Source organism: Papilio xuthus, unplaced genomic scaffold, assembly GCF_000836235.2.
Source record: "Papilio xuthus unplaced genomic scaffold, Pxut_1.1 DF825783.1, whole genome shotgun sequence".
In the NCBI taxonomy this organism is placed as follows: Eukaryota; Metazoa; Arthropoda; class Insecta; order Lepidoptera; family Papilionidae; genus Papilio; species Papilio xuthus.
This window is the reverse complement of record NW_013532866.1, coordinates 1,732,393-1,744,688: the sequence shown is the minus strand read 5'-3', so window position 1 is coordinate 1,744,688 and position 12,296 is coordinate 1,732,393. Positions and strand designations below refer to the sequence as shown.

At 32.5% G+C, this 12,296-nt stretch overlaps 3 protein-coding genes across 4 annotated transcripts; 2 read left to right on the top strand and 1 right to left on the bottom strand.

Moving 5' to 3' along the window:
• Positions 1–124: 124 nt before the first annotated feature.
• LOC106125851 (uncharacterized) lies at positions 125–2,288 on the bottom strand. 2 transcript variants are annotated; one of them, XR_001228289.1, is made up of 3 exons: positions 2,253–2,288; positions 1,154–1,222; positions 125–350 (listed from the first exon to the last, which is right to left on the bottom strand). XR_001228289.1 is itself a non-coding variant. In XM_013323261.1 (3 exons), the coding sequence occupies exons 1-3, from the start codon at positions 1,713–1,715 to the stop codon at positions 171–173; spliced, it is 306 nt and encodes a 101-aa protein (XP_013178715.1). In that variant the 5' UTR covers positions 1,716–1,751; the 3' UTR covers positions 125–170. The 2 variants fall into 2 exon arrangements, 1 of the variants encoding a protein (XP_013178715.1); XM_013323261.1 differs by lacking the exon at positions 2,253–2,288 and adding an exon at positions 1,659–1,751.
• Positions 2,289–2,497: 209 nt separating this feature from the next.
• LOC106125656 (uncharacterized) lies at positions 2,498–5,259 on the top strand. The gene is made up of 3 exons (XM_013322937.1): positions 2,498–2,621; positions 3,097–3,216; positions 5,062–5,259. Exons 1-3 carry the CDS (start codon positions 2,520–2,522, stop codon positions 5,257–5,259), a joined length of 420 nt encoding a protein of 139 aa, XP_013178391.1. The 5' UTR covers positions 2,498–2,519.
• A 700-nt stretch (positions 5,260–5,959) lies between these two features.
• Positions 5,960–7,729, top strand: LOC106125655 (uncharacterized). Its single transcript, XM_013322936.1, has 3 exons — positions 5,960–6,094; positions 6,289–6,702; positions 7,661–7,729. Exons 1-3 carry the CDS (start codon positions 6,023–6,025, stop codon positions 7,727–7,729), a joined length of 555 nt encoding a protein of 184 aa, XP_013178390.1. The 5' UTR covers positions 5,960–6,022.
• Positions 7,730–12,296: the final 4,567 nt, after the last annotated feature.

Here is a 12,296-nt window from a genome sequence, read left to right as displayed (position 1 = left end):
GGATGGCGATATGTTTTATACAGAGATTTTGATGTCAGAAACTCGTAGTAAGTGATATAAAAACTTCAAATAATTAACCGTTGATTTCTGAGACCAAAATCTTTGACAAAACATATATAACAATATGTTTTAAACGGGGATTTTGGTCTATTTGATGACGTCACATCTCATTATGTTATATACAATTCAACTAAATACACAGATATCTCTATGATCGACGACAGAGCTAACACCGCACAGGCAATCATACGACTGTAGTATTTTATAGTCAGTGCTGTATAAGTGGACAGTGCGTTACTTAAACTTGTATCAACCTGTTTCATAGGCATTATAGCTTTCCATGGTTCATCCTAGAAAATGGCAAATATTTAATTACTTTAAAAATAAAAGAATTAATCATATTCATGTCCTTATTCCACACACGAAGGTCAACGAGAAAACAGAAGAATAGGTACGCGTCCATTGGCCATACGGCCCGCAACAGTTTTTAGTTTCTTTTGTGTAATTTTACATAACGCTGCGTCCATCATCCTTACCGCAATCAAGACTAAGCAATATTAATAAACTAAACGAATTGTCCTTTACGTGCGTCTGGCGCGGGCCAATAGACACGTACCACTAGCCCGAATTTTCTACGATATGAATAGTCAATAAGGACATCTGAACCGCTGCGAGGCGCTGCTATCGCGGTTGGTTCTGACAGGACATTGATAAAACCTATTTAGACAAAGAAAAAATGACATGACAGCTACAGTACAAAGAGATGTTGAGACATTTTTGACGTTGACAGCGGGGCGCTAGTGAGCTGTCAAAATTTAGTTTGACTTATGTCTACTGGTTCAAATACCCTTATTGGTCTACATATGATTCGAATGAAATACGTCTTGTCAAATTATATCGATCTATTTAGCTATTTACAATAGAACGGGCATCATCATCAACCTGGCCTTATCCCTATCAAGGGTCGGCACAGTATGTACTACTCCTCCATACATCTCTATCAGTCATATCCGAGTCTACAGCATGCATACACTGAAAAAACTACCCTACTACTGAATGCATCTTTTTGTTCGATCAGATAATTATCTCAAAAGATTTCTTATAGTAAATGATTGTTTTTTTAATCTGCTCTCCGATTTCTACTTTTAATTACCTTCGAAACAAACGCTGCATTAAGTTGTTGCGGCATATAATCCGATTGTAGATCAGCGTCGTCTATTTTCTGAAATAAAAGTATTCCAGACAACTTAGTTCCTTTTGATTTCGACAAAGTACTCCTATAGCAGTGACAACTAGAAGATAGGTTTTTTGTATAACATGATAAACATTACTCCGTCTGCGTTGAATTAAAAGAAACTTAATTAGTAGCCGAAGACGATAGAATCCTGGCTCCTATAATACGAGTCGTGGACCTTTTAGGAACCAAGCGTACTACTAGTTTGTAATTTAATCATAACTTTCTTGCCTAAATAAACCATTTATTATCTATTTATTTATTTCTATGTTCTTGTAGACTAATAATCTATATCTATGCCATATTTCAGCGAGATCCATACATCAGTTTTGGAGATACATTCTAACAAACATTCACACAACTATACATTAAAACATTCGCATTTAAAACAATAGCAAGGAGAAAAACAAGTACCTCATAGTACCTTATAAGATGTGCCATTTGATACCGATCGCCTAATTGCCCACGGCTTAGATTTCATTTGTCAAAGGCGAGATAACGACGTGATCGGGGGACGACGGTCTGAGGGTGGGAGGGTTGTTAAGACCAATCAGAATTCAAAGGCAATTTGTACTATTCAGCGAAACTCCAAGTTAACACCACTTTCGTTATTTTTATTTAAATAACGAATTTATGGTAACATAAAAACAAATGATAAATAAAATCTTAAAATTAATTTGCTTTTTGCTTAAATTGCTGTTCGTTTCTCTCGCTTAAACTCGAGTACGGCTGAACGGATTTATAATACATTATCTTGGTCTTTAAATGTTCGTGGAGATCTAGGGAAGGTTTAAAAGGTGAGAAAATTTGAGTAATATATCGGAACTAATTAAGTTTTCCTTCATTCCACGCGGAGGGAGTTGCGGGCGACAGCTATTCAGATATAAAGCAACGATAATATAGAGAAATTATATAGAGAAAAAATATTTGTTTTATAAGAAAGACAAGACGTAAAGTGAGGTGATGATAATGACAAATTACTTTGGACTCATTATTTATAGTAAGATGTAATACTGACCGTCTGATGTCCATATGTAAATGTAATTAGTAAAATGATTAATAGGGTAAACATGTTTTTTTAATTCGAAATAATATTATTTTGCGTTTTCCCAATATAATTTCAAAGAAAACTTTTTTCTGTTATGAAAAATTCTAATAAAATGGTTTCAATTGTTTTTTATTTATATTTTGCTTTACAATTTTATTACCTACATATATGTAAAGTAATATGAAATATTAAAATCAATCTCGTACTTTTATTTTGTTATCGATTTTATTATATCAAATGTGGGTAGTTGATTTCATGCTGGGTAGTTGTAATAAAATGAAATTATACATTATTCTATTGACAATCTGCTGCGTTGTTTTCGGACATACTAATGATCGTGTAAGTTTCTTTACATCCAAATAATAATATTGGAATGTTATTATCGAAAAAAAAAATCATATTTCGCAAACACATTTGCGTTACTTACAATGAGAATTCAATTTTCAATATTTTTTGTCTCTCTGTCTATAAGTCCGCGTTTATACCGGGTAACCTCCGAAACCGTTGACACGATTTTGACGGGACTTTGTTGAGAAAGTAGCTCATGCACACCGTAATATTATAAGTTAGTTTTTTTATTCCTTACTGACGAAGTCGTGGATGACCGCTATTACATAAATATCTTGTAAGGTACCATTAGTTGTGATAACAAAACACTATTTTTATCTCTGTTTTATCCAAATAGAAGGAAAGGGATGACAATAAAATATGTCACCGCCTTAAAGTTCTACAGTAACACATGACGAACGTCGTGTTGTCGTGATTATGATCCGAGTGAGTTGACAATTCGTCATTGTCTAAACGCTTTCAACAGCTCTTAAGACGACGCAAGAGAGGTGCGGAGGGTGCGGCGGGCGCCCTTGACATCGTCACGAACAACGCTCAGCCTATACACGCCGAGGTCAAACGGGAAAATGCCGAGGTCGCCGAAAAGGTGAGTGAAAATCCGCCCCGAAAATTTCGTTTGGATTGCATAACACGTAGTGTTCTAATCTTGGACTCAAAGACGTGACCCTTTCGATTGTAAATCTATACTAAGGTTTTGCCTAAGTAAATATCAAATGAACGAACGAAACTTCGATTAACAAGTCGTATCAACTGCTTTTGATACCGTATCGTTTTCTATATATATACGACTGTCTCTTAGCCAGCAAACAAATGAATACAGACGTATCGAGAACCTTTGGGAGTGTGATAAAAATAAATTAAACAAAACATGTAAGGTAAAAAAAAGATAAAAGTAGACCGTATTTAGGTATTTTACTTAAGCTTCAAATATTACTTTGCGATTAAATGTTAACAAATTGGTACACACATCCAACACACACACACACACTCATCCACTTGCGCGTATAAATTATTTTAGGTACTAAAAAATGTAAAATCATTAGACCTTATTCTCCATAATTATTGTAGTATACATGTTTTGTAAGAAAGTTATGGATTTAAAGAAAAAATCATAATCAGCTCACTAGGTGCCCACTAAGGTGCTCGGAAGCTACCCTAAATTAAAGGTGACTAGGCTATAATCAAGACGCTGTGAAGACGCTGGTTCAGTGCGGGTTGACTTCACACATATCTTTGAATTTCTTCAAAGATATGTGCAGATTGCATCATGATGTTTTCCTTCACCGTATGAGCGTCGGATAAATGTACATATGTAAATCGAAAAACACAGTGTTATATGACGGGATTCGAACCCAGGACCTGCTGATTACAAGTCAAGTACATTAACCCCTGAGCCATCGACGCTACAAAACGATGGTTTTTTTTTAATAATAAAATAAAACTATTGATTCTAAATTTACAGCCTTGTTCTGAAAGTCAACGCAATGTCGTCCCATCTAAAATAGAGCCTGGTGTTGTTTTCCAGGTAAACAAAACGAAGTAAATGCCGTCCAATGTCCTAATGGTTCAGCTATGCTCCGTAAACTTTGACGACATAGTTCCAAAGTCAGTCGTTAAACTTCCCTTGTGTGGGGAAAGTAACGTATAGATATTGGTTAAATAAAACCAAAGAATTACTTGTATTTTACTTTGATTACAGCAAACGGTTACTTGCAAAGTAATAAAGTAGTTTAAACAAATGGAAATTAGTTTAATAAATATGACCATAATGAGATTGACATTTTGTCCTAAAATAATATTAAAAATTAGGTTTTAAAACGTCTGACAATAATGATTGTTCTTCTGTTAAATTGAGATATGATCCTTGGTGCAAAAAAATCTAGACATCATGCCGCAATACAAGATTTAATACGGTATATTAAAAGGAGCAAGTACCAACGTGAATTCGCCGAAATCCCGAAGCAACCTCTACCTTTAATGAGGGCACATAGAAAGGGGAAATGTTATTTTTCTGTGCATCATCTTCCTGTCAAATATACTTCCCCTTCCTATCCTTTGTTTATAAAAAGGCTTCCGGCCTAAAGACTAAAGACTGAGGACAATTATCTTTTAAAAAAACATTAAAAGATAATTGTCCTAAGTCTTATTCTCTCCATAATTTTCTACTTCTAATTCTCCTGATTCGATTGACGCATTGCTACAAAATAATCACGCTGGTTTTACCTTACTATTTAATATTATAAATGCGAATGTTTAGATGGATGTTTGTTTGAATGTATCTCCGGTAAGGGTGCATGGATCTCGCTGAAATTTGGCGTATATGTAGAACATGGTCTGGAAGAACAAATAGGCTACATGTTAGTTTTTAGTTTTAAAAGTCGCGGGCAACAGCTAGTCTATCATAAAACTACTTATCTTATTTTTGTTCCAGGTAACACCACCAAAGGAAGTGGTCTTCGAAACAAAATCATTACGAAAGTCAACACCGTTAACTACTAAATTAGATCTAATTCGTGGCATCAGCAGAATAATTACATTATCTGTTCTCGCGTTATCTGCTATATTTGAGTTTTTCCCTTTCCTACGACAAGCTTACGATGCTGTTATTGAAATTATGTATAACATATGATTGATTAAAAGGAATTTGTTTTTAATTAGCATTTTTTTTAGTATGATATTGGAGAATTCTTACGGTGAAGGAAAACATCGTGGTGCTACAAATATCTGTGAAGAAATTCAAAGATACATATGTAGTCATAGATTCAGTCATCCCGCACTGGGTCAACGTGGTTGACTAAAGCTTAGTCACCCCTAACTTAGGGTCTAAGCCCCTCAGTGGAGAGTATAATGAGCTGATGATGATAATGGAATAATATCAAGAATATAGCAAATAGATTAAATAACCTAAGACAATGAATAATTACGGATGAAACTCAAAACTTCTCAGAACTTTACAACTCTACCATAAATAATTTAAGGAAATGAAAACTCACAATTTTGTGCCAAACTTAATATAATAGTTGCCAAAGTTTAGATGGATGGATGGATGTATGTTAGTAGGTATCTCCAGAACAGCTCAACGGATGTCGATTAAATTTGACAAGCATGCAGAACGTAATCTGGTAGAACACAGACTACTAATTAAGTTTTTAATACCGCGCGAACGGACTCGCGGGCGACAGCTAGTGTTTTCAATATGCTGAACCTTCTTAGTGACGTGAATGTTTATAAACTTTTATAAATGCTATTAATATATTCGAATAAGCAAAACTAATTCATTAGATGTAGAACCAAATTTTTTTCTAAACAAATGATGAGTCTAAAGTCTTATTCTGGTGCTTAGCTCTTAAGAATCATGTATTCGTGTTAAAGTGTAGTAAGGAATTTTGAAAATGCTAGCAAAAGAATTATTTATGACTTTAATAACATTTATTGTATTTTGTCATGGAACTTTGGATAAAAATGTAAGTATTTAAACTCTTAAAATACAGTTCTATATAAAGAACTCGTTTTATTCTTATTTAAAATAATAATTCAATATTATCTTCCAAACATTAGTCACAGTCGTAGTTTTTATCATGTACTTAGTGCCGAAACAAAAAAAGTTCTCTTTATTGCAAATGGCGTAAACCTTAAAATTAATACTGATTCTTCACAGGTTAATTCAAGGATTAAGAGACTACACGAAGACCTATCAAAATCAGAAGAAAATGTCCAAATTACTAAAAACGATGAACCAACATCTAGAAATGACGATTTAATAAATTTACATATAGACGACGTTACACGATTATCACAGAATATACCTAAATTATCTAATATTAAAAATATAATAACTAATTCTATACCAATACCAGGACAGTTTTTAGGAGATAATAATGAAAATCAACAAACAGAATTAAATAAAAAACCAAATGACTCACAAGGTATAGAATCGATTAAGAATAACATTGATTCCACCATTGTTCCAACAAAACGTAGACCAACAAAGAAAAAGGTTGCTAAGAATAATAAAATAAATGATATTACAAGATCAGATCAAAATAAATTACATAATAAACCACACAATCTTGTTCTTGAAAATAAATTAAATAACAAAGATATTGGCACAAAAAAGATAATTTATCCTAAAGATTACAATAAAGAAAATCTATTTGATGATGCCATTATTCCATTATTAAAAGTATTAGGTAATTCTTTGAAAATGAACGAATTAGATGAAACAAATTCAGATAATAAACAGAAAACTTTGGAAAATAAAATTCCAAAAGAACAGAAATTATCAAATAATTTAGACGACGCTAAATATCTAGACAGTACAGATTTTAAGTCGAGCGTAAACTTAAAAATTTTACAAGAACAAAACAATCTATTAAAAGATATCCTTTTTAAAACACTAAATTATAAACACGATACAAATAACGATGAAAAAGACAGTGAAAAGATACATTTAATATTGGACATTAATAACTCAGAAGCAAAAGAAAATGGTAAGGAATTCGAATGGTTGTAATTCTTAAATAACGTCATATTATAACACTAATTAACTAAAAGTAACTTTAAAGCCAAATATCTATTGTTTTTGTCTTCAAATCCAACATTTTAGTAATAAATATCAAACAACGAGAAAATTGGTGTTAGGAACATAATTGTATACGGTAGTCATTATCAACCTGCCCTTATCCCTATCGAGGGTCGGCACAGTATGTACTACTCCTCCATACATCTCTATCAGCCGTCATATCCTTGTCTACCTCCTTCTTACGCATATCCTCTTTCACACCGTCATTCCATACTTTTTTTGGTTTTCCCCTACCCTTGTACCCATCCACATTCAATCTCATTACTTTTTTGTTTATATCATCATCATCCCTCCTCATAACATGTCCAAACCACGCTAATCTTTAACTCCTCAATTTCTCGATCACTGGGCGCTACTCTCAAACTTCCTCTAATATACACATTTTAACTTTATCCTTCCTTCCTTTTTTACGGTAGTGATTACTAAAATTAAATGATCTCTCGATTAGACTGAAAATCTAGTGCGTAGACTCTACATAGAGTCTAATGGGAACTGGGAGATGATGACCTTTATGTAGAAAAATCATTTAATGTCCGAGCAGCGGTCGTTACACTATTTTAGTTTCGCATCCTTCAGAGTATCGCTTGCTGCTTAGCCACTTTATCTTGCTAATATTATACATGCGAATGTTAAGATGGATGGATGGATGTTTGTTTCATGGTATCTGCGGAACGGATTAACGGATTTTGATGAAATTTGGATGTAGAACATAGTCTAAAAAAACACATAGGTTACTTATTAAGTTAACAGCTGGTAATATAAAATATTAATATTGCCTACTGTTTTTACATAGCAAATAATTGAACTAAAATAAATATAATTAAAAAACTTCTAGTTGATTTCAGAAAACCCGAACAATGCAATACAGAAAGGAAATGATTTAGAAAAAATATTGAGTATGATTTTGTATCGCGATCAAAACAATACTATACAAAATACTACAAGAGTTGAAGAACTACCTAAAGATTTAATGAACAATACAAGAAACCAATATTTTTATTACAACGATCGTAATATAAAAACATATATTTATTCAAATGACATAAATCAACTTACAAGATGGTTGCCTAACTACAAAACAACGTACAATCAAAAACATCCGACCGAAGTCGATTGGAAGAGAACGAATATTTCTAATCAAATATTAAAGAACATTAGAATAATTTTTATACCATCACGCGAGGAAGTTCCATCAAATCATAATTATGAATTGAACAAGAAACTTAAATCATGTCAACTAAAGTACGCATTGCAGGATGTTAACTTAGGTCATAAATTTACAATTTTAAAATGCCCGTATCATAACATGTATTCTAGATTTTAATACAGTTTTAATATTGTTTATATCGTCCAAAAGAAACCCAACAATATCCGGGAGGGTTAGACAAAGTGCATTCGCATATTATAAGACTGACGAGCAACAATCACGTGACTTATCCAAAGATAGTCCAAAGAATCGCTTCAGAGCGAAAGCACTTCATCTAACCTCCCTGTGCATAAAAATATGACATAAGTCGAAACCACTGTTCTCTGTAAATGGATAGGCGATTGCTTAAAAGTGACAGCTTTTACTACGTTCCGATTTACCCGCGCCTTTATATATTGCCTGATAGGACTTTCTATCTATATTATTAGTACGAATCCTCAAGCGAAAAATGACGACAATCAAATAGGCACAAATTACTATGTCGTATAGCCAATCTATTTATAGAGGTCAGCGGTCAAAACCTACGATCATAGTGTCAAATTGTTCATTCATCATCAAAACTCCATATATTAAAAGTTTTGATAGTGTTTTTTACTTCTATATTCCTTAGAATTCACAAAAAATCTGTTAATCATTGTGTACCCGCATTTTATTGATCCCTTCTTGAATTTTCTGACATTGAAGAGGGCTGCTTTTGTTGAGACCCGGACGAATCTTACAAGCGACAAATTTATTACTTCTTCTACATATTTTATATACTAGCTGTAGCCTGTGACTGTCCGCGAAAAATTAAACAAACTTAATTAGTAGCCAATGTATTCCTGATTATGTTCTACATCTATGCCAAATTTCCTAAAAATCCATACAGCCGTTCTAGAGATCTAAAAAAACATCGTTCAACAACTAAACATACGCATTAACAATATTAGTAAGGCAGTAAAATTTAAATAAACATATTTTTAAGTTTGTAAAACTCCCTATATTGTTCCCAATATTATGTTACTGTCTACAATTTTAAAATAATCTGAAAAAGAGTCTGAATCTGTATGAGATTATAAAACGTTAAATCAATACCAAAACTTAAGTATCGTTTTCCGCATTCAAGCTAACGGCTTTACAAGTTATAAATAGTACAAAATAACTTGACGGTGTATACGATGTTGAAACACGCGAGGAACACTCCAGTTGGCGTGTTGTTTTGCACTTATCCAACATCTTCCTACTTTATATTGATTTGCCCTGAATCTTATCTGTTACCCCCTTAGTCTATTTAATTGTGTACTAGACAAAATTACTATTTGATATCCATAGTCAGGTGACTTTTGACAATTGTTTTGGCACAATATTTAAATTGGTACTCAGTCGTTCAATGGTTACTTAGTAATAAAATCAAAGCCAAATATCTATTGTTTTTGTCTTCAAATCCAATATTTTCGTAATAAACATCAAACAACGAGAAAATTGGTGTTAGGAATATAATTGTATACGGTAGTGATTACTAAAAATAAATAATCTCTCGATTGGATTGAAAGTCTAGTGCGTAGACTCTACATAGAGTTTAATGGGGATTGGGAGATGATGACCTTTATGTAGAAAAATCATTAAATGTCCGAGCAGCGGTCGTTACGCTATTTTAGTTTCGCATCCTACAGAGTATCTCTTGCTGCCTAGACACTTTATCTTACTAATATTATACATGCGAATGTTAAGATGGATGGATGGATGTTAGTTTCATGGTACTGTACTGTACATGGTACTCAGTCGTTCAATGGTTACTTAGTAATAAAATCTTACTAATATTATAAATGCGAATGTTTAGATGGATGTTTGTTTTATTGATGTATCTCCAAAACGGCTGCACGTATTTTGCTGAAATTTGGCATTGATGTAGAACACAGTCTGAAAGAACACATAGGATACTAATTAATATTACATAACTCTACTACGTAATTAAACAAAATTAGATTCTTTTCAAGCATCTAATTAAAAAGTAATGGATTAATATTTTAGCATTAAGCTTTTAACATTTATAAATCAACTATCATTGAAGAATTTACAATATTAATCCAATTAAATGGTTTTAAAACAAATAAAATAAAAAGCACATAAAAACCCTACAAAGAACGAATGTAACAAGAATCATGGTTCCAAAAATATCTTATTAATATTATAAATACGAATGTTTAAATGAATAGATGGATGCTTGTTTTTATTTTTGAATTCCTCGCAGACAGAGTCGCGGGCAACAGCTATGTTATAAAATGCTTTTAACATTTTATTTTTCGTCTTCAAATTAGGGTCATATGTAAAATGAGGTACATTTTATAAAGGTGGTTTCATATATGAAAAGTGCCTAAGAAAAGTTTCACTTCCTTTTATAATAATTAAGGTGAAAGCTCTCGGAGCTTTGCCAAAAAGTATTCAAACACTGACTCGGCCAGATGGAGTGGTTAAGTATAGCCAAAATCTTTTACATCTTACTAATATTATAAATGCGAATGTTTAGATGAATGGATGGATTTATTTTGAAGGTATCTTGGGTACGGCTGCATGGATCTTGATGAAATTTGGTATAGATATAGAACATAACCTGGAAGAACGTTTTAATCCGCGCAGACGGAGTCGCGGGCGACAGCTATTTAAAATAAACTTATGCATTTAAGACTAAAAAAATGTCTTTAATATCCCTTAACATTGGATTTGAATAATGTTCCAAAAAAGTTTTTAAATATTTTCAAACATTAATATGTATTTAGTTAATTCCGAAACATTTCGTGTTTTAAAAAGAAATCTCGTTCTCCAAATATCTTGGTCAGGAAACTTGAAGGAAAAGAAATATCCAATTAAAACTTTTCTACGTTAAGTAAACAGTGGCCATCGAAAATAAGGAAAAGGTACATTAAGAAAATTAACTTTAATTCTTTTAAATATATGTTATACTAGCTATCTCCCGCGAATCCGGCCGCGTGGAATTAAAATAAAATACATTGAGATCCATTCAGCCGTTCTGGAGATACTTTCAAACATTCATTCATTCATCCAAACATTCGCATTTATATTAGTTAGAAAGAAACGAATTTGAAATTGCAATTTTTTTTATTGTTTTTGATATTACTTTCTTATCTAATTATTAATTTCTGATAATTCATATTTTTTTAATTTCCAGTATATGAGTAAACGGAAACATATTAAGAATGTAAACTGCAATTAAAGCTATAAGTTTTTTTGCTAACAAAAATTTTGCAGGCGCTGATTTGTGTGAGAGAAAGAAATTATAATATTGTAGCAAAGTTTGCTGAACAAATGAAGTTTCTTTGGACCGTTTATTTTTATTTAAAAACTCTTATAATATAGAAATAGGTACAAAATGATAGAGATTTTTTTCAATGCTGTTGATATCTTAAATTAAAGCCATACTAATCTCATTTAAAATAATTAAACGCAGATTTGATTGATTACTCATTCATTATAGTTAGTTGTCGGATTATATTGTAGATAGAAGTTTTAGAACGAAGTGCAAGTCATCTGTCATTTTGATGAATCGAACCCTATACAAGATGGCGGCCGTAAATGACAAGTTTGGATGTCGCTCGATTAGTTTACAAGATTGTACTTTAGAGTTGTAATTTGGGAACATTAGCCTTTGCTTACTTGCCTACTGCCCTTACTTTTAAGGGTTATACTTGAATGTTACGTAACAATGTCTTAGATTACGTATAGCATATAAGGGAACGTACCCATACTGCGTGACCTATTTTTTTTAGTTTTTTCGACCCCTCCCTCCCCTCGGTGACCACTCGTAGTACATGCCACCCCCCCCCCCCCTTTTGGTTTTACGTAGTAATTCATAATTAATAATTATATCACAGGCAAAAAT